The sequence below is a fragment of the Oenanthe melanoleuca genome, chromosome 2 (genome assembly GCF_029582105.1).
Source record: "Oenanthe melanoleuca isolate GR-GAL-2019-014 chromosome 2, OMel1.0, whole genome shotgun sequence".
Taxonomy (NCBI): domain Eukaryota; kingdom Metazoa; phylum Chordata; class Aves; order Passeriformes; family Muscicapidae; genus Oenanthe; species Oenanthe melanoleuca.
Genome location: NC_079335.1, coordinates 1,770,534 through 1,791,291, shown reverse-complemented (window position 1 = coordinate 1,791,291; position 20,758 = coordinate 1,770,534). Strand labels below are relative to the sequence as shown.

At 47.1% G+C, this 20,758-nt stretch overlaps 1 protein-coding gene across 1 annotated transcript; it reads right to left on the bottom strand.

Annotated features, from left to right (window-relative positions):
- Window positions 1-6,801: 6,801 nt before the first annotated feature.
- On the bottom strand, window positions 6,802-18,960 carry TOP1MT (DNA topoisomerase I mitochondrial). The gene is made up of 13 exons (XM_056484327.1): window positions 18,389-18,960; window positions 16,485-16,600; window positions 15,250-15,371; window positions 14,602-14,724; window positions 14,053-14,240; window positions 13,122-13,266; window positions 12,303-12,446; window positions 10,826-11,011; window positions 10,322-10,390; window positions 9,097-9,211; window positions 8,027-8,154; window positions 7,428-7,522; window positions 6,802-6,955 (listed from the first exon to the last, which is right to left on the bottom strand). The coding sequence occupies exons 1-13, from the start codon at window positions 18,958-18,960 to the stop codon at window positions 6,802-6,804; spliced, it is 2,157 nt and encodes a 718-aa protein (XP_056340302.1).
- Between the last annotated feature and the right edge of the window lie 1,798 nt (window positions 18,961-20,758).

The following is a 20,758-nucleotide window of genomic DNA, read 5'->3' as shown; positions in this document are numbered from 1 at the left end:
TTCAGAGTCCAGTTTATCTCCCCTCACCACCTTCAACTCAGCCTCAGCAGCAACAGAATTTGGGTTTGAGGACATTTGAGTTCATTGTGTGCCTGTTTTTGTCAGAAATCCAGTATTGGATCCAGGGATGTACAGGAGAAGGAGGGAAGTGGAAATTTAAACTCTCCAGGTGTTCCCTCCAACTGAAGCACTGCTTCCTGCACCAGGAATGAACTGTGGGAAAGTCAGAATCTGTTTCTGCCTGGGGGACAAGCCCAGATTGGAACAGGAGCACCAATTAAAGCTGGTTGAGTTAATTGCCAGCCCATCCTCCTCCACTCTGACAAATCCAGAAGTAGAAAATCCCAACAAAACCTTGAGAAAGAGATGGAGGAGATTCCACAGAATGAGCTCATTCCACTCCAAGTAACCTGGGAAGGGACTGGAGACTTCCTTGTTATCCCATCCTGCCAGGAAAATCACCTGCCCTGTTCCCAAGAGGAGGGGCAGCCTGAGTGCCAACCACCCACCTGGAAACATTTTTTGGGAAGTAATCAGCTGTCTGCCTCCTGCAACACAGGGCAATCCCAGGGAACCTCTGGAAGTTCCAGCAGTCTGGAGAGACATCACATCACACTTGGGAGAGGCACTTTTTCCACCAGGATGGGGGGAATGGCTTCCCGCTCCCACAGGGCAGGGTTAGATGGGATATTGGAAAAGAATTCTTCCCTGTGAGGGTGGTGAATGGAATTCCCAGAGAAGCTGTGTGTCCTGGGTTACAACATTCCCAAAGGTTTGTATTCCATCACCATCTGCTGAAACCAGGTGGGGAAGTGATTCTGATCTCTGTGGGAGATATCCTCTGCTAATGGGCCAGCTGTTAAACCAGCTGGGGCAATGTTCTTTATCTTTCCCAGACCCACCCTTCCTCCAGTGTAACACCCTGTAACTCCCTCCTAGCTACTCACTCTGAGGGAGCTAAAGTGTGATACATTAGATGAACGAAGGAATCCAAAAGATTTTGTCTTTGTCAGGGATCTCGTTTATTGCATGGTGACTCCAGGGGACAAAGAGGGTTAGGGTCACAGCTAATGGACTTTTCTAGGGAAAAGGTCAGAGAGGGGATTTGGAAAGAAGCCAATAGGATGTGGACACAGGGTAACAGGAGAGATCAGGGAGGCCCTTATGGCTTTCCTGCCAATGATATAGGAACCTAGAAAGAGTTATAGCATCCCTTCTACCCCTAGTTTTGGGTTACAACACTCCAGGAGATATCTCCTGTTAATGGGCATGGAGTCCCAGTGCATGACTGATAAAATTCCATCATCCCACTGGGAGATGCTCCAGCCAGGGGGAGGAGCCAAACATTTCCTACCTGGATAAAAACTGAGATTTGGAACACCAAAGCTGCCCTCACCCACTGGTTTCCAGGGGACAAGAGCTACCAGAACTTTCTACAGGATCACTGCTCCAACAAGATCACTTCATCTGGGCTGCTGCCACCACTCTATTCTGACTCTGTCAATGGTTTTTCCTTTGTGCTATTGCATGTATTTCATTTTTCTCTTTTTTTCCCCTTTTAAACTGTATTTCTGACTTGGAGTCTCTCACTGGTTTTGCTTTCAAAACCATCACATTGTGGCTGCCCCATGCCTGGAAGTGTTGATGTCCAGATTGGATGGGGCTTGGATCAAGCCCCTTCATGGCAGGGGGATGGAATTCCATTATCTTGAAGGCACTTTCCAACACAAACCAATCCATGAGTCCATGATTTCTCTTCCTTCCAGGCTCATGGCAGCAGAAGGAATTTGGGAGCCTTGCTGCAGCTGGGAGAGCCTTTATCCCAAGGCTTATTGCTGAGCCAAGCCAATCAAATCATAATTGCAGCTTAATCCCAACTTGGATTAAGACTATTAACAAAGTAATTTATTTGGATTTCTCCTGCCCCAGCCTGCAATGGCTCAGGAATAAAGCCTGGAGTTGCCAATCTCAGAGCTTGGGACAACTCAGCTGAGCTTTTCCCAATTTTTAATTTTGTTTTGAGTAACAGAGGTGTCCACTGGCCAAAACAGGGATAGGAAGAGCCAGGCTAGATGTTATCCACTCATTCCTAGTGGGAGATGTGCAGCCAGCCTCACCCCACAGCCAGTGTCAGTGGGTACAAACCTGAGATCCTGGAGTTTCATCCTTCCTTGGGATCCTTTCCTCTGCCCCTCATTCACCAGTGCTTCAGTTTATCCCAGGGATTCCTCCCAGCTTGCTTTCCTTGTTTCCTTCCAAACACGTGGATAATGGCTCTGGAATTCGGGCTGGTTCTCTATCCACCGAGCCTGGCTGAGTGTGAAGGGACACAAACCCAGGGAGCTCTTTCAGCACATGTTTTATTCATGCCAAACCACAGCCCTGCTCTTGTTCCCCACCAAGAAAGATGGAAAAGGAAAAGCCTCCATTCACTGAGCTCAGAGACAGTGTCTAGATCACAGCAGCCACAGCCTCAAGTGTCCTTTTCCTTTCCTCTCAAGCTGACAAAACATTCCCTTGAAAGCTTCCCTTCCTTATTTCCCTTTTTTTTTTCTCCTTGTTTTTGCAACATCAGACCTCACAGGGAGAAGGGCAGGGAGGAAAAATCCTCTGGAAATCCTTCACTTTTATTTTTTCCCTCAAACCCCCGTGGGGGTTCCCCACCTTTGAGTCTACCAGGCTGCAGGTGGGTGGTTTTCCCTTCATCCCATCACTCCAGGGACTGGATGCAAGGGAGAAGCAGCAGCCAACGCTCCATCACCTCCCCTTCCCTCTCCAATTCGGATAAATCAGCCAGAATTCCATCTCTCCCTAAGTCTGAAGGCCCCACCACGAAGCAGAGAGAGCAGCCAGGCAGAGCTGATGAGCTCCTTTTCCCAAAGAGGCTGAGTCACCATTCCTGGAGGGATGTGACAGACATGGAAATGTGGCACTTGGGGACATTGGCCTGTGGAGTGCAGCAATTAACAGCTGCTCTTGATGAACTCAAAGGGCTTTTCCAACCTAAATTCCATCATTTAGATCAGCTGATTGGCCAGGGGAGGGGAGGACCAACCTGGAACTGGAATGTGGCTCTGGAAAACAGGAGGCTGATGAGGTTTTTTTATCCATAAGGAAAATAATCTGTTGGACACAGAGCAAGATTCTGACTCATCCCTCTGAGAGGGACATGGGAATGTTCCTGATGAGAACTCCAGAATTTTATCTCCAGGCTGCTGATGCAGAAACAAGGAGCAGGGATGGATCACACTGGATCTTCCAGCTGCTCAAACAAGTTCTGTGGGAAGAGGAATTGCTTGTAGAGCCCCCAGCCATACTCAGACTGGGGGAACCAGAGCTGAAGCACTGAATCCAACTCTGGGATCATCAGCACAAGGATGTGGAGCTGCTGGAGCAGATCCAGAGGAGGCCATGGAGATGCTCCAAGGGCTGGAACCAGTCTGGGAATGTCCAGACTGGAGAGGGGAAAGCTCCAGGGAGAGCTCAGAGCCCCTTCCAGTGTCTAAAGGAGCTCCAAGAGAGGGACTGGGGACAAGGGATGGAGGGACAGGACACAGGGAATGGCTTCAAATTGCCAGAGGGCAGGGAGAGATGGGATAGTGGGAAGAAATTCTTGGCTGTGAGGGTGGGCAGGACCTGGTATGGAATTCCCAGAGAAGCTGTGGCTGCCCCTGGATCCCTGGAAGTGTCCAAGGCCAGGCTGGACAGGGCTTGGATCACCCTGGGACAGTGGAATTGCCTGGGATAGCCCATGGCAAGGGGTGGAATTCCATGATCTTTAAGGTCTCCTCCAACCCAAACCATTCCATGATTCTTTGATTTTAAGTTCTAAATCCCAGAATTTGGGGCTAAATGATCCCATGGAATGGACAGGCTGAGGAATTGCTGCCTTGAACAGGGACAATTGCAGAGCTGATGTCCAAGGATAATCTGGCTCTGCACAAAGAACAAGCAGCTGCTTCCAAGATGCATCAAGGGAAACCCCAAGCAGCCACAGGGAAGGAAAAGCTTTGCCAGGGCAGTGATTCATTGCTCCATCATCCCTCAGGGTCACTGTTTTGGAAATCTCCCTCCAGAGAAACACTGAAATAAGGAGAAATTTGAAATCTGAGAAAACCCTGAACAACCCAGCCAGAGCTTGAGCCCTCCAGAGATCCTCCCAACCCCGGATTTTTGGGAAGAGTCTGGGCAGGAGCAGCAGATACCATAACAAGACAAAAAAAATCTTCTCCCCACTTTCTCCCATCCTTAAATTTATCTTCTCCAACAACTCTTCTACATCAATGCTGCCCAGGGCAATCAGCATAGGACATCCCCAGGCTGCAGGAAGGGAACAAACTTTTCAACCCTTACATGCTCTTTGGGGATTTTTTCATTTGTTTGGAGTTTTTTTGTTTTTGTTTTTTTCTTTTGTTTGTTTGTTTGGGTTTTTTTGGGGTATTTTTTTTTTGTTTGTTTGTGGGGTATTTTTTCTTTTTTTGTTTTGGGTTTTTTTTGGTTCATTAAAGCTCCATTATGTACCTTTGAACAGCCCTAAGCTCCAGCATCAGCCTTAGCAGTCAACTTTGTCCCTGGTAGATTTTGGGTGAGGTCTCCTCCCAACCCACAGTGAAAAAAAAAAAAAAAAAAAAAAAAAAAGACTTTTATGAAAACCCATTTAGGCAACCAAGAAGTCACAGGGGAAGGTGTCATTTCTGGTTTTGTCACAAACCACAGCTTCCCATTTTTAAATAAAAAGAGGAAGTCATCACAATGGAAAAATGTTAAACTTTTGCCTTGGAGTTTTGCCAAATGCTGTCATGACCTTGGGTTGCCAAAAGGCATCAAACACGGGTTTTCCTCTGCCTACAACCTCAAAAATTTGGAAAAGACCTTCAGGATCATCCAGTCTGACCACCATGTTCACCACCTGAACCAGATCCTCAAGTGCCATTTCCAGAGGGGTTTTTTCAGCACTTCCAGGGATGAAGACTTGGAAAAACATTGGGAAAAAAAAAGGAGCTGAAACCATGCCTGGAAGGGCTAAAGTGAGAAGGGATCATCTGAGCACATCTGAGCCACCAAATAACCCCAAATTATTGGGGTGGGAGATGGATCCTCCTGTCTGGGATAGGAGAGTGATCCTGAGCAGGAGGAAAAGCTCCTGGGGAATTGCTCCTTCATTTTATAGAATTCCAGAATGGTTTGGATTGAAAGGAACCTTGAAGCTCCTGCCATGGGCAGGGACACCTCCCACAATCCCAAGTTCATCCAGCCTAACTTTGGCCACTTCCAGGGAAGGAACATCCAGAACCACACATGGAATGAGTTGCAAAAAGCCTCCAGTCATGGATACTCAGGGAAAAAAAAAATAAATAAAATTACTCCTGGTTTTAATTAACTCCATTTCCAACCAAAACAGCAACAATTTCAACATGAGAATGAGTGGAAATGAACACATGGGAAGCACCAGGAGCTTTGGAATGCAGAGCTCTGGATGTCAGCCCTGAGGTGCCAGGAGGTTTTGCTGCCAATGGAACAGTTTGCTCACACCTGGGGTTCACTGGATGTGGGAATTCTGCCAGGAATGTGTTGAAATTACCTTTCCTGGGGATGTGGAAAGCAGCCAACACAACCAGTTTATGCTGTTGGTCCCTGCCTGCTCCATTCCCAGCTGGAGTGAATCCTGTGATGATGCCAGAGGTGTCATCCCAACACAGGAGCAGCTCCAGGAACACTGATCCCACATCCCACAGAGCCTGGCCCAGCATTATCCTATTCCCTGGGAAATTCCTTATTTCCTAAACCTCTGGCTGGACAGTTCAGTTCCTGCTCTGGATACAGGAGCTGGGCCAGAGCCAAGTGAAGAAAATCAGGAAATAAACATGGTTTCAAGTCAGATGTCCTATCCCAGACAAAAATTTACCCACATGGGGTTGCTTAAAATAAACTTTGTTCATGACCAAGGTGAATTTTAACCCCCTGCAATGTGAAACTGCTTTTAAATCAAACATCTTCCCCTCTGATGACATGACACAAACTCCCTCCCAGTTTTTTTTTTCCATTTAATATCCCTGCAATTGCACAATTTCTCCTCTCCTGGAGGTGAAAGGGCACAAAGTCCCCCAAAATGTAAAACCCTGAGGTTTTTCCTTTCCCCCAGTTGCAGTTCCCCATTTTCCTGCTGTCACCACCTCATGTTTCCCCATCCCTCCCACTCAGTCTGGAAAGGGCAGCACAGCTCCACTACACCAAGGAAACAGGATTAGACCTGGTCTTGTTGATCAGCACAATTAAAGCTCTTATTTAATCTCCTTACAAGACTCCAGAGGAAGAATGAAAAAAATCCCAAGTACTTGGAAACTCTGAAGAGGAATTCAGAGTTTCCCAAAGTCCAAAATCCCAATCAGCAATACCTGTTTGAACTGGAAATACAAGTGTTTGATTTTCTATACAACAACAACAAAAAAAAAAAAAAAAAGCTTCCCAACAGCAGTAAATGAGCAGGATTTGGGATTTAACATGGAAGGCACCAGCTCAGAATTCAAAGTCCTCGCCAGCCATGTCGATGGCCCAGGCAAATTTCTCCCTCTGGGTCTTGTTGTAGATCTTCTCGATGGGAATCCCAAATTTCTTGCACCTGTGCAGAAAAAAAAAACACCAAGTGGGGACCAGTAATCCAGCAGTGTTCTCTGCACTGCATCCCTGGCAGTGTCCAGGGCCAGGCTGGATGGGACAGCAGAAGGTGCCTCTGACCACTGAACACCACAAATTTTTAGGTTCTTTCCAACCCAAACCTTTCTATGATTTCACACCCAAGACTCACCAAGCCACACTGATCCTGGGGTCCAGGTAATTCAGCTTGGATGTGCCCAGAGCTATTTGCTTGTTCTCTTCCTTGTCTGTGGCCTGGACATTCAACTTGGCCAATTGCTCCTCCAGCCTCTTCAGCAGCTTCTTCTTCTTCTCCACGTTGCTGAAAGCAGAGAAGGAACAACACAGAATGTGCCAAAGCCCAAAAATTCTCTGGAATGGCAGAGTCAAAGGTGCCATTCAGCACTAACATGTTTTTAAAGGGTTTAAGTATAGTGAGATGCTTTTTTAATATTAAAAATGGACAAAAAAAAAAAAACAAACATGCAATTTCCACCACCAAAAGTGGGCAAACAAAACCTGGAATGGGCTGCTCAGAGAAGCTGTGGCTGCCCCATCCCTGGAAGTGTCCAAGGCCAGGCTGGACAAAGCTTGGAGCAATTTGGGAGAGTGGGAGGTGCCCCTGAAGGGAACCACCCACAAGATCTTAAGCATCTTCCAAACTCTCATGGGACAAGCAGAACCAATCCCAAACATGAGCATTTCTGTTCTGATGGGGGTTGGGACACATCAGCCCCATCCTTGGCCCCTCTGGCTCCCTCTGCTAGAGAGGATTCCAATGAAAAACCACCCACGCTTCTGCTTTGGCATCTCCTGTGCCTTTACACTCATCCTCAGCTTTTTTCACTTCTTCCTCAGCTTCCTCCACCTGTTTCTTCTTGGCATCAATCTGTGAAGGTGGAAAAGTCAGACAACACTTCCAACCTCCCTCAAGGTTTCAGCTCCCTCCCTCTTTTCCTTCACACAGCATTCCTCAGTTTCTTACCAACCCTACTTCCCAAATTTGTCCCTGCAGCATTTTCTGGGCTCAAGGATTTTTTAGCATCTTCTAAAATATCATCCCAGCCCAGATGCCACAAACACTTGGAGCTCCTAAATCTGTTCATCTTCTGTATCTGCCTGAGGGAATTGTGACAGCACCAGAGCCCTCAGAAAAGTCCCAGTCCACCAGTGGGGTGTGAGCAAAACCTGAGGACAATTAAAATTGGGGTGAGCAGCTTAAAAATACCTTAAATTGCCAATTTAATTTGTCCCCCCTGGGCTGCAATCCACTATTCCCAGCACATTCCCTGATGCTCCTGACCAAGATGATTCCTTCAGACATCACCCCAGCCCAAAATTAAAACCCAGAGGCTGGATTAGGTGTGGGATCTCCCAGCTGGGTCTGTCTCACCTTTTCCTGCAGGGCTTGCATGGACCTGGCAAAGGTCTTTGGCACAGACCTCTGGTGGTTGCACAGGATGGCCACGGCTCGGTTGGCTCGGTTGTAGGACAGGAGCTTTCCTGCAACGCTGTCTTCAGCTGGAAAGACAGGAAAGCATCACCCTGACTCCATTCCAGGAGCTGGGAAAAGCTGGGAAATGCAGGGAATACAGCAGAAGGAAAGGCAAACAAGGTGCCATCGCATCCTGTCCCCCAGGGAGGGCAGAAATGGTCGTGGGAACTGGGGAAGGACAACTGAGCATCACAATCTGATGCTGTGGCTCATCCCTGGTGTACCCAAGGAGGCAGAAATAGTGCAACCAACCAGCAACACAAGGGAAAGAAGGAAAAATATTCCCATCCTGGCCATAGTTACCATTTCTCACCTACCAACACCCCCAACTTGCTGCTCACCCCCACGTGCTACTCCCACCCCACTGTGGGGAGCATCAACTGCCCAGGTGGGGCAGTTCTAGGGATCCCAAGGCAATGGATGGACATTCCTGAGCCCTTTGGTCCCAGCCCTGCTCTGGTGACAGTTTTAGGGATCCCAAGGCAATGGATGGACACTCCTGAGCCCTTTGGTCCCAGCCCTGCTCTGGTGACAGTTTTAGGGATCCCAAGGCAATGGATGCACATCCCTGAGCCCTTTGGTCCCCACCCTGCCCTGGTGACAGTTTTAGGGATCACAAGGCAATGGATTGATACTCCTGAGCCCTTTGGTCCCAACCCTGCTCTGGTGACAGTTTTAGGGATCCCAAGGCAATGGATTGATATTCCTGAGCCCTTTGGTCCCAGCCCTGCTCTGGTGACAGTTTTAGGGATCCCAAGGCAATGGATGGATATTTCTGAGCCCTTTGGTCCCAGCCCTGCTCTGGTGACAGTTTTAGGGATCCCAAGGCAATGGATGGATATTTCTGAGCCCTTTGGTCCCAGCCCTGCTCTAGTGACAGTTTTAGGGATCCCAAGGCAATGGATGCACATCCCTGAGCCCTTTGGTCCCAGCCCTGCTCTGGTGACACCCCCAGCACTGGAACTCACGGTTGGTGAGAGCCTTGAGCTGCTCCTGCAGGGTGATGGAAGCATTGTAGGTCCTGAAGACTTTGGCTGTCAAACCATCCATGAGGTGCTGGAGGTGTTTGTTCAGGAAGTTTGTCTGGAGGAGGGAAAACAGGGAAAAGTGTGAGAATACTCACAGCAGGGGCTCCAGTGACAGGAAAAGGAGGAATGGCTTCAAATTGACAAAGTATTTAATGGGATATTGGGGAGGAATTCTTGGCTGTGAGGGTGGGGAGGCCCTGGAATGGAATTCCCACAGAAGCTGTGGCTGCTCCATCCCTGGAGTTGCTCAAGGCCAGGTTGGATGGAGCTTGGAACAACCTGGGATAGTGGAATTGTCCCTGCCCATGGCAGGGATTTGGAACTTGGCAGTCTTTAGGGTCCCTTCCTACCCAACCCATTTCATGATTCCACCAAGGAATAGAACAGGGAGAAGCCTGGACAAATCTCTTTTTAGACCATCTTCTGCCTAAGCAACCAAAATTAGGCATGAACAGCAGTCCTGCAGCTTGTAGAGCTACTTCAGGTCATCATCTACACAAAACTGGCCTAAAATTCTGCCTAAACCCACAAAAAAACCCAAAACTCTAAGTCAACAATTTCTGCCCATCCATGTCCAAGAGGACACACTGGCACTTGGGGACATGGTTTAGTAGTGGACCTGGCAGTGCTGGGTTATTGCTTGGATTTGATGATCTTAGAGATCTTTTCCAAATAACCATTCCTGATCTCACATCCAATATCACATCCCTGTTCTACAGAGAACACAGAGCTGCTCATCCATCCCATATCCCATCCCAAGGCAGATGAGGGAGGAGGATTTTCCAGGAGGGAAGGCAGCTCATCCCTCCAGCAACCTCTCCCACTTCTGCGGGGCCCTAATGAGGTGCATCCAAAAGCTGAGGTCTGGCACCTCCAGTAATTCCCCAAAATGTGGGCACACCTTCCCAGGCTAAAAAAAAGCCCAAGGGGGAGAGTTGGAGGAGGGAAGGAGCAGGATCCAGCTCCTCAGCAGGGATGCTCCAGGGCAGAAAGAGGCTGAAAAACCTCACAGGGTGTCCAAACAGTGACAGTGGTGTCCCCTAGAGAGCAGAGAGCTAAAATAAGGCAAAGGGATGACCAAAGGTGGCCAAAGGTGCCATGGTTTGGTTTTTCCTCCCCCAGGGCCACCAGTGCTGTTTGAAAAGCTTTTGAGCTGACAACTCACAGTGAGCTGGTCAAAGAGGTCATCAGTGGGCTCCTTGTTCTTCATGAACAGCTGCAGGTTCTTGAACACCTGAAGAGGTGGAAAGGACAGCCCTGGTCATGGCCAAGGAATGAACTGCTCCCAGACATCTCCCTCATCTCTCTCCTCCTCCAGACAGACTCTGATTCACTCTTGTGTTGGCACATCCCACCAACCTTCTCAACTTCGAGGTGCCCTGACCTTCCAGTTTCTCCACCAACACCATTAAAATCTTCTTTCCCATGAGCAGAGGAAAATTATTCACTATAAATGGAGAAACTTCAAGTCCTGACACCCACGAGCCAACTGAGGCTGCTCCAGCAAGAGCTGGGACTTCTCCCTCGTGGTTCAACCTTGGCAGTCCTATCCCAAAATTTCCCCCCGTTCTCCAGGGTTAGAGCACATCTTGGGGTGGGAATTTGGGACTGATAAACACGGAGGGAGTGCAGAAAACCAAGCTCTTCCTCCAACTCCTGCCCTGCTCACCTGCTTCTCCACGGACACTCTGTTGTAGTAACGGATGGAGTCTTTCCCAAGGAAGTCAAACTCCACCACGTGCTCCTGCCCATCCAGCTGGGGGTGCAGCTGGATGTGCTGCACCCTCAGGGAGCAGCAGCCCACCGTGTCTGCAGTCTCCCCTTCCTCCTTCTCGTTCCCAGCTCGCAGGGCCAGCTGGGAGGAAACGAGAAAAAACGCCAAACTTATTAGGATTTTTCCTTAAAAGTTAGTTATTTACTAGAATCAATTAAATACAAATGGATAGACAGGCCTTGCTGAAAATGATTAGAAGGAAAACCAGGCTTGAGGTAGTTATCTGTAACTGAAATAATTGATTGTCTGTCACTTCATGTTTGCTCAGCTGCGCTTACAATGGGAAAAGACAAAACTAGTGAGCAGATCCAAAGGAACATGGACAATGCAACCAGAAACCCATTCTTTGGAAAACTGGACTATCCCCAGAAGTCATTTGTATTGTCAGTGATAGAAAAGGTTGAGAGTTTAGGGTGAGGAAGACTCACATTACTTCCTCCTTTTAAGAACCCTCATGACAAAAAAACGACCCCAGACTTAATTTAAGAAGTCAATCAATGCTTGAATAGCTATTAAGCTAATTACCAATGGAAGAGAGGAATGGGAGGGGCTGTTATTATGAATATGTATTTGTTTGAATCCTTTGTCAATAAATAGACTCTGATCACCTGTGATTTTGCAGTTTGTATTGGAGGATTACCTCACACTGCTGCCCAGCACTGAATAAACACACACTTTGTAACTTTAAACTGTTAGAGAGTCTTTTGTCTGTCACAGCTGAGTATCAATATTAGACCAACACTCTATTATTAGAGTATTATATAGAGTAGAGTATTAATAGAGTATCTATTAGACCAATATTCAGTATTTACCAATACTTTGGTAAATCACAAAGAATCATCCATCCCATGACATCTCACCTTTGGTAAATCACAAGGAATCATCCATCCCATGACATCTCACCTTTGGTAGATCACTAGGAGATCATCCATCCCATGACATCCCACCTCAATTCCCCCTTCCCAGGTTGTTAAAGTGGGCTGGAGGGAGGAGATCCAATCATCTCCATCTATGGATTCATGGAATTATTTGGAAGGGACCTTCAAGATCACTTGGTTGCAATCCCCTGCAGTGGGCAGGGACACCTTCCACTAGAGACAATTTTAATCTTGCACACCTCTGGAAATACTCAAATCCAGGCTGGATGGGTCAAGTGGAAGGTGTCCCTGCCCACAGCAGGGGGTTGGAATGAGATGATCTTGAAAATCAACCAAACCATTGCAGGATTCCACAATCATTCCCAAATTCCTCATACAGAACCAGCCTGGGTGGCAGAACCAGCAAACCCCAAAATCTACACGGTGGGGAGGAGCAGGGAAGCGAATTCCCAAATTCCACATGGATGAGGGACCTGGGGTGAGGCTGTGGGTACCTTATCAATGAAGTAGAGGGCCACTGCTCTCTGCCTCTCCTTGATCTCCTTGGATTTCCAGTCTCTTCTGTACTGAGCCCGGATTGTGTGGACAACACCCTTCAGGCGCCGAGCAACCTCGTATTTCTCCCAGTCCTTCTCCCCCTGGGATGGGAAACCAGGATATTTTATCTTTATTCCACCCCTACCAGCCAAGTCCTGCTCTAGAAACACCTCCAGCATCTAAATCCTGCTCAAACCCCACTGTTTTCTTGGGAAAAAAATAATCCATGAAGGGAATAAATTGGGAAAACAGCTCCTGCAGGGTTTCTGTGCTCTCTGCTGGCTGTGCTGGGTCTGGATCCTGGCCAGGTCAGTGTTCTCCACCAGCCAGAGCCTGGCAAGGACCAAACAGTCAATCCATGGCCAAAGGTGCTCCTTGGACACCAGTGTGGACTGGCACAGAACTGGCTCAGTTGTGTCCACCTGGGCAGCATTCCTACTTTCCTTGAGCCATTGGAAATAACCTTAAATCCCCTTTATCTTCCCACAGAGCTTAATCCCATCTCTTCCTACCCTGCATTCCATAAATTAACCCAACTCTGGTCCCTGTGGATCCCAACATGTGGCACCAGGGTGGCTCTGCCAGGAGCAACCAATTCCTTGGAATTGTCATTTGTCATTTTTGTCATCTGTCCTTTCCCTCTCACCCCTTCATTTTATTTATCCACTTTTAAGAGAAGAGCCAGGGGAAAAAAAAAAATAAAATAAAAAAAAATTGCTATTCCATATCTTGGCTTTCCCAGATTTTTTTCAGCTGACCAAGGGCACCACTACAACCTTCAGCTTGGAGCTGGGATTCAGCATGATGTACTTGAAGGTGTTCTGGATGTTCTCTGTCCACGAGGCCAGCCAGGTGACCGTGTTGTCAAAGCGAACCTCCTTCCACTTGTGACCCTCTGGGGGCTCAGGAATCTTGGAATCCCTGTGGGAAGAGCAGGATTAGAGCCCTCAGGCCATCAGGAATGAAGTTTTCAGTGAGCCAAGGGTGCTCACATTGGAAAACACTGAATCCACCTGGAATTACTGCACAACATGGAATTATTAAAGTTGGAAAAATCCTGCAAGATCGAGTCCAGCCATGAACTGGCACTGCCAGGACCTCCAAACCACGTCCCCAAGTGCCACATCCACACAGCCTTCACATCCCTGCAGGGCTGCTGGCTCCACACTGCCCTGGGCAGCCTCTTCCAGTGCTTGACATCCCTTTCTGTTGAGTTTTCCTTAATCTCCAAACTAAACCTCCTCTGGCACAACTTGAGGCCATTTCATTTTCTCCTAACCTTTCCTTTTTTTTTTTTTCCTCTCCCCCCCTGGGAGAAGAAGCCAAGCCCTATGTGGCTTCACCCTCCTGTCAGGGAGTTGTACAAGGTCCCCCCAAGCTTTCTTTTCTCCAGGCTGAGCCCCTCCAGCTCCCTCAGCTGCTCCTGGTGCTCCAGACCCTTCCCACAATCAGTTGTTTATCATTTGGATGCTGGGAATAACAGGAAAACTTGCTGGACTGGTGGGGAATGTTTTGAACCAAGATCTTCAAAAATGGGTGGCTTCAGACCAGTCCAGCTCACATAACTCAGAGGGGAAAAAGCACTCTCAGGATAAGGAAAACTGGGATTTTAGAGGATGGAAAAACCCCAGTTCTGAGCAGCAGAAGTTCCCAGTTCCCCCAGTCCCAAGGGAAGCCCAGGAGCTCAGCATTGCAAGGACAGCCCACCTGCTGCAGTTGATGATGACATCTTCTGGCATGACCCTCTTCTTCAGCATCCCCATCTTGGGGTGCTCCCCACGGCCACGGAAGAGCCCTGGAGGTTCAGTTTTGAAGTTGCCAATCTTCTCCCTGTGCCCATCCAGGATGCAGTATCCATATTCCTCCTGGATCTTATCTGCCTCCTCCTTCAGCTTCTGAAATCAGGACACCACCAAAAATAAAAAAAAAAAAAATATATAAAAAAAATAAATAAACAGAATGGTTTGGATTGGAAAGGATCTTTAACATTCCAACCAAGAAGTCTGAGTGCCATCATCCCCCTTGGCAAAGTCCACAATCCTCTGGGCATGGAAAGACTCCAAAAAATATCCAAGGATGATTGGCACCCTGCAAAGCCATGGGATGATAAAATTCAGGAAATGGGGACAATGACCATGGAGACAGAGCTGGATTAAGGAAGTCCAAGCTCAGGGCACAACACCAGGAAAGACAACAAAAAATAGCCAAAATTCTCAAAACTGGACCCAAAAATGTGTCACAGGAACCAGCCCTGACCTGCTTCTCCTCCTTGGGAAGCGCTTTCCGAGCCTCATTTTTGTCCACAAAATATTTGTGGATCTCCCTGAAGTCACATTTGTCCAGCTCCTTGATTATCTCCTGCTCCTCTGAGGTCATTTCCTGGGAAAGAGAATGATGAGAGGGGCTGGGGAAATCCAAGAGGCAAAACTGATTCCACATGGAGCTGCTGCTTGTGCCTGTCCTTGGAAAAGGGAATAGAGACTCACATTCCAGCTCTTGGAAAAAAAAAAACAGCCAGTTTTGGGGTGGAAAAGCCTAATATGGGAAAAAAATCCCCAAACACAACTGCAGGGACAGCACCAAATATATTTGGGAGGTGCAAACATTCCTTAGAAAGAGTTTTGGGTTGTTTTGGGATGAGAGGTCATTCCTTCATTCCTTTGGTGCCCCAAACTGGTTTTGGAGCTGTTTGGAAGACCCACCAGCTGTACCCATCACTAAAACTCAAGAGGGAGCACAGAAAGCAAATCCCAGCCCAAACCCACAAAAAACATGGGAATAAATCAGGATTTAGAACTTCATAATTATAATTAAGGAACAAATCCCCCCATTCCCTCCATCCCACACCACAGCCTGGGGCTGGTGGGTTTGAGGGATATCAAGGAGCCCTTCCAGGGGTGGTACCTTCCTCCAGTCATGGAAAAAGTTGTTCTGGAAGATCTCCTTGGTGGTGTACTCATGATCCAACATTTTGGCATAAAATGTGGCAATTTCCTCCGTGGCCAGGCTCAGCTTCAGGGGTTTTCCTGGGAAAAGAGAGGCAGGGACACTTCTCACTATCCCAGGTTGCTCCAAGCCCTGCCCAACCAGAATCTTGGATTATTTCTTAGATTTTCGAAGGATCTTGAATCATTTATTGGAGGCAAAGTCACCTTCCCCTCCTGAGCCCTTTGGCTGGAAAAATGCAACAAAACCAAGGAATGTCTTGGCTCATCATAGGAATTACTTGGAAATAACTTTTTTTTTTCTAGGAAAAAGTCCTCTGCAGATGTCCAGGGAATGGTTGATTCCTATTTGAACCACCTTTTTTTGGGATTTCTGGACTGAAGGGAATTGAGCCTTGCAGCAGCCCCATGACAACCCCCACACCCCAGCTCATCAACCTGGGGTTGTTGCCTGTCCACAAACACTTTTCCACCCAAGATCAGGGTGTTAGGAAAAAAAAAAAAGTCAACATCAAAGATCCCAAAGCCCCCAGCCCAGATCCAAACACCTCAAAGATCACAGAGAAGGTGCAAACCCTGTCAAGGCTCCTCCTCATGGAGCCAAAATCCCTGACAGCCCCATGGATGTCCCAGCAGTGCCTCCTGCTGCTGCCAGGCACCCCCTTTTCCCAAAATTGCCTTTTCCCTGCTATAAAAAAAAAAAAAAATATGGGAAGCCCCAGGGAACTGAGGAACACCAAGGGAAAGTGATCCCAATGCAACCCCCAATGTCTTTATTTTCCCCTCTCCCTTTGATCCATCAGAAATGAGTTGAGGGATGAAGTGAGCAGGGAATGGCAGGAAAGCACAGAGGAAAACTTGGCTGTGGGATCTGTCCTGCCAGTGACAGCCTGAGCTGCTCTAAGGTGACATGAAGTGACCCAGGGGACATCAGGAGCTTGGATGTGTCAGTCACTGAAGCCATGGGTCAGTAAAATCCCATTTTTCCAGCTCGTGGGAAACCACAGATGAGCTGACAAACCCAGAACTCAGCTTAATGAGGAAAAACCAGGCATTAGGATCAGCTTCCCAAAAAAACCCCCCACAATTCCAACCATGTGTAAGATCCTCCAGCTTTAACCCATGGCTTTTCCAAAGGGATATTCATCTTCCCTGAGGAGAGGGCAGCACCCCAAGGTCCCATCACAGCTGTACCATCATAATAAAACTGCACATCCTCGGGCAGGGGCTCGTAGAGGGGCACAAAGTAGGGCCCCCTGTGCTCCAGCTGCATCCATTTCACTCCATCCTCCTTCTTCTCCTCTTCCCACCTGCAATGGGCACACAGGAATCCATCAATATCCCAAATCTACCCAATATCCCCAGGTCACACTGGGAAGGTGCTCAGAGCAGTGAGAGCTGGCACAAACTCCAAGCTTGAGGGATTTTTAATTTTTTTTTTCTGCTGCTGCCTCAGTTTCCTTGTTCTTTAAAAGAAGGAAAAATTAAATTGAGGTGTGGTGACATGGAGGAACTCAAGGGGAGAATAAAGAGATCCTCATTCCAATTATTTTCCACCTTCCATTAATCCAGGTTGCTCCAAACCCCAGGAAAAGGAAAACTTCCAGGGATGGGGCAGCCAGGGCTTTTCTGGGAAACCTGTCCCTCATAAATATTTAAAACTTCGATTTTAATGCAAATAAATATTAAGGAATCTTTCCCTGATTTTAATGGAAATAAATCTTAAGGAATTTTTTCCCCCCTGCTGGAGAAAATTGGATTTTAAAGCCACTGCAAGTTTTAACTGTGAGGATTTAAACAGCAACAAAAATCCAATAAAATTAAATTTAAAAATTTTTAAAAATAATCATGTCAAGAAATCCAACCAGAAAAGCAGGGCTTTAAAAAGAGGGATAAAACCACAGGTTAGGGACAGAGGAAGAGCGCTGGTGACAGCAGGGGACAGACAGGGATCTGTGTCCCACAGCTCAGCACCAGCCAGGCTGCCACTGACCCCTTAATCCCAGCATCTCCAGGGGAAAAAAAAAAGATTTCTGGAGAAAAAAAAGCAAGATTCCACACAGAGAAAGCAAAATTCCTGTTTCTCACTCAGCAGTGCCCCAGAAGTTATTTGTGATTTTTTTTTTCCCTCCCCATAGGGAGCAGAGTGGAATAAATCCATTATATCCAAAAAAGTGTTTTGTCATAAAAAAACAGAGGAAGTTAAATAGTCAAGAAAAACCAACAAACTCCAGGAATTTGGGCTGAGAGCATCAGAGAAAAGCAGCAAAAGGATCATTTTGTGATTGTCTCTCTTCCCAAAATTCTGGGATCCCAAATCCCTGCAGAGCATCCCCCAAGCCCCTGAACCCACCCAGAGGCCAAGGAGGGTGACCCAGGGGAATTTCCTCGTGGGAAATGTGGCTGGGGATGATTTTTTGGGATTGAATTCCTATGGAATTCCTGGCCTCTCTCCTGGGATCCAGCCATTCCAAACAAGGCATTGATTAGGAAAAAAATACATAAAAATCCCACTTTTCACTTCACCCTGGATCCTTCAAAGCTCCCAAAAAACATCCCAAAATTCCTCCCACCCTGTCCCAGACCTTGGGGAGATCTGGGAGAGAGTGACACCAAGTGGTTAAAGTCACACTTCCAAAAAATAATCCAGCAGCCACATCCTTTCCTGTAAAAAACCTGCCTGGATCATCCCAAATCTGCTGGAGAAGGAAGTGGGGAAGGAATTCAGCCCCTTCTGCATCTCCCTGAAAGAAGTGCTGCTGTCTTGAACTTATTATTATTATTATTATTATTATTATTATTTCCTTCCAATAATTATGAGCTGCTCCCTTCCCAGAATGAGCACCAGGAAAATTATCAGAGGAGATATAATTATCAGCATTATTTTTTCCTTTTAAATTTATTTATGATACAAATCCTGCTGTGCATCCAGGACCTTTCCCTTATCTCTCATCCATTTCCAAGGAGTGGCAAGTTCAAAGCTAAAGGGAATATAGAAAAATAGCCAAAAAACCAGGAATTTTCACCCTTTAGCCCACAAAATAAAATTAAGATCCCAATCCCAGGGTTAGACCTGCCACAGGCATGCTGGAATTTACCATTTCCATTTTTTTTCTGCCTCTTTTTCTTCTTCTTTCTGTTTTTTGGTCTTTTTATTGTTCTTTTCCTTCTTTTCTTCTCCCTCTTTGGATTTCCTTTTCTCAGTTTTCCCTGGGGTTTCATCCTCTTCACTCTTTTTCTCAGTTTCTTTTGTGTCCCCCTCTGGCTTTTTCTTCTTTTTCTCTTTCACTGGAGCATCTCCCTTCCCTTCATCCTCCTCCTCCTTCACCATCCCTGCACTCCCAGTCTCCCCCAATCCTTCCTCCTCTTTTTCATCCACCTCTTCCTCCTTTTTTATTCCTTTTCCATCTCCACTTCCCTTTCCCACCCTCTCCTCCCCTTTCTCCATCTCTTGCTCCTCTTCCAGCAATTTTTCCTTCTTTATTTTCCTCTTCCCCACCTCTTCCACCCCCTTCACTTTCCCCTTCCTGTGTTTCTTTGCTTTTCCTTTCTCCTGCTTTTTTTCCCCATCATCCCATCCCTGGCTGCTGTTTCTTCTTTTTTTGGCTCTTCCCTGTCCCCCTTCCCAATTCCTGCCCTCATCTCCCTCCTCTTCCTCAATGCCATCCATCAAATCCTCCAATTTATCCTTCCTCCCTCTTTTTCCCTTCAATCCCTTTCCCTGCTTATTTTCATCCTGTTCCTTCCCTCTTTTTCTCTTCAATCCCTTTTCCTGCCTATTTTCCTCTTGTTTCTTCCCCATTTTTCCCTTCAATCCCTTTTCCTGCTTATATTCCTCTTGTTTCTTCATTCTTTTTCCCTTCAACCCTTTTTCCTGCTCATTTTCCTCCTGATTCTTCCCTCTTTTTCTTTCCAGGGTTTGGGAATCCTCTTCCTGCTGTGGGATTGGGGGATCCAGCTCCTTCTCCTCACTCTCCATCACAGCTGTGAGCCCCACATCCCTTTCCAAAGGATGTCCAGAGGGGGATGCAACCCCACCAGCAACACCTTCATTCAGGACCTGTGGGAAGCAGGAATAAGGGAAGAGATGTTGGGAAAGGAAAGAGGTGATCCCAAATCCCAAAGATTCAGGATTAGGTGCAGTTTTCCTACCCCAATTCCATTCTGGGTCTCCAAGAGCTGCTCTCCCACTGCAGGTCCTGTTCTCTGGGATTTGTCCCAGGACCTACAATGACACCACAGCCAGTTCTCACCACCAGCACACCCCAAATTTGGGAATTGCTCCCTCATTTCCCTCCAACCATGGCAGCACCACATGGAGATATCCCAGTGCAGCAGGGAATGAATCAAGCTGGATTTTCTGGGATGAGGAAGCTCAAAGGAGCAGATCCAGGAGTGTTTCCCTGCTCAGCAGAGAGCTCAGGTGAATCTTTGGGAATTCTGTGGGATTTGCAACCACTACAAAGCACCAACCTGCCCCTATAAATTCTCCCAAAGCTTCCAGCCAGGCAGGGAGCTGTGAGTCTTCAAGTTGTTCATATTCCAGAAAAACCAAGTAAAATAAGAATGAGGAAACAGCTGCACAGCCTAAACCAAGCTCACGTCTCCTAGGCTGAGCCTACAGCTCCAAAGGGTGGATTTAGGTGGAGCATTAAAAAAAAATTCCTGATTTCCAGTGGCCAAGCACTGGAAGAGGCTGTTCCATCCCTGGAAGTGTTCCAAAAACCTTTGGGACAGGGTTTAGTGGTGACTTGGGATATTTTTTCCAACCCTAAGAATTCCATGAGTTTAATGTTGAGGTGATGGTGTCCCTTTCCCACTGGGAAATCTGAGGCTTTTCCTTCTGGGTCATTGTCACCTCCCAACCAAATGCTCTGCTCCATCCTAGCTAAGCCTGGAGTTCAGCTCAAGCCAGGAATCAGATCCATTCCCTGCTTTTCCCAGCTCCAGGAACCCAGCACAGCCAAAAAAAAAAATAAATTTGGAAATCCAGTTTCCTCCTCCCAAGCAAGACCATGATCACTCTTCCTGGACTTCCAAATAGAGAAGAGCCACAATTCCTGCTTTTAGCCAAAATTTCTGTGAATTTTGGCCCCTTCCTATGAATTAATCTAAGCAGATAATTAATTACCAGGCTGTGGGACATCAAAGCAAGGAAAGCCTTTGAGCTGGCTTGGGAGGGAAATAATTTCCCAATAAAAAAAAAACAAAACCAAACCAGGAGCAGGATGCTTTTTCCACACTGGAGCACAGATTACACAATCCCCACTAAAATCCTTAGGGAAAATCTTCCTGCAAAACACACTCAGCCCCTCCATTGGCAGATCCAGGACTCAAAAAGCAAAATCCCAGCGATTTTTTGGGATTGGCTCCTTCCAATTCCAAATTCCAATTCCAAAAGTTTTATTAGAGAACTGGCAATTTTTAAGAGGATTAAGCAGCTTTAGGAATTTTTGCTTCCCATCTCT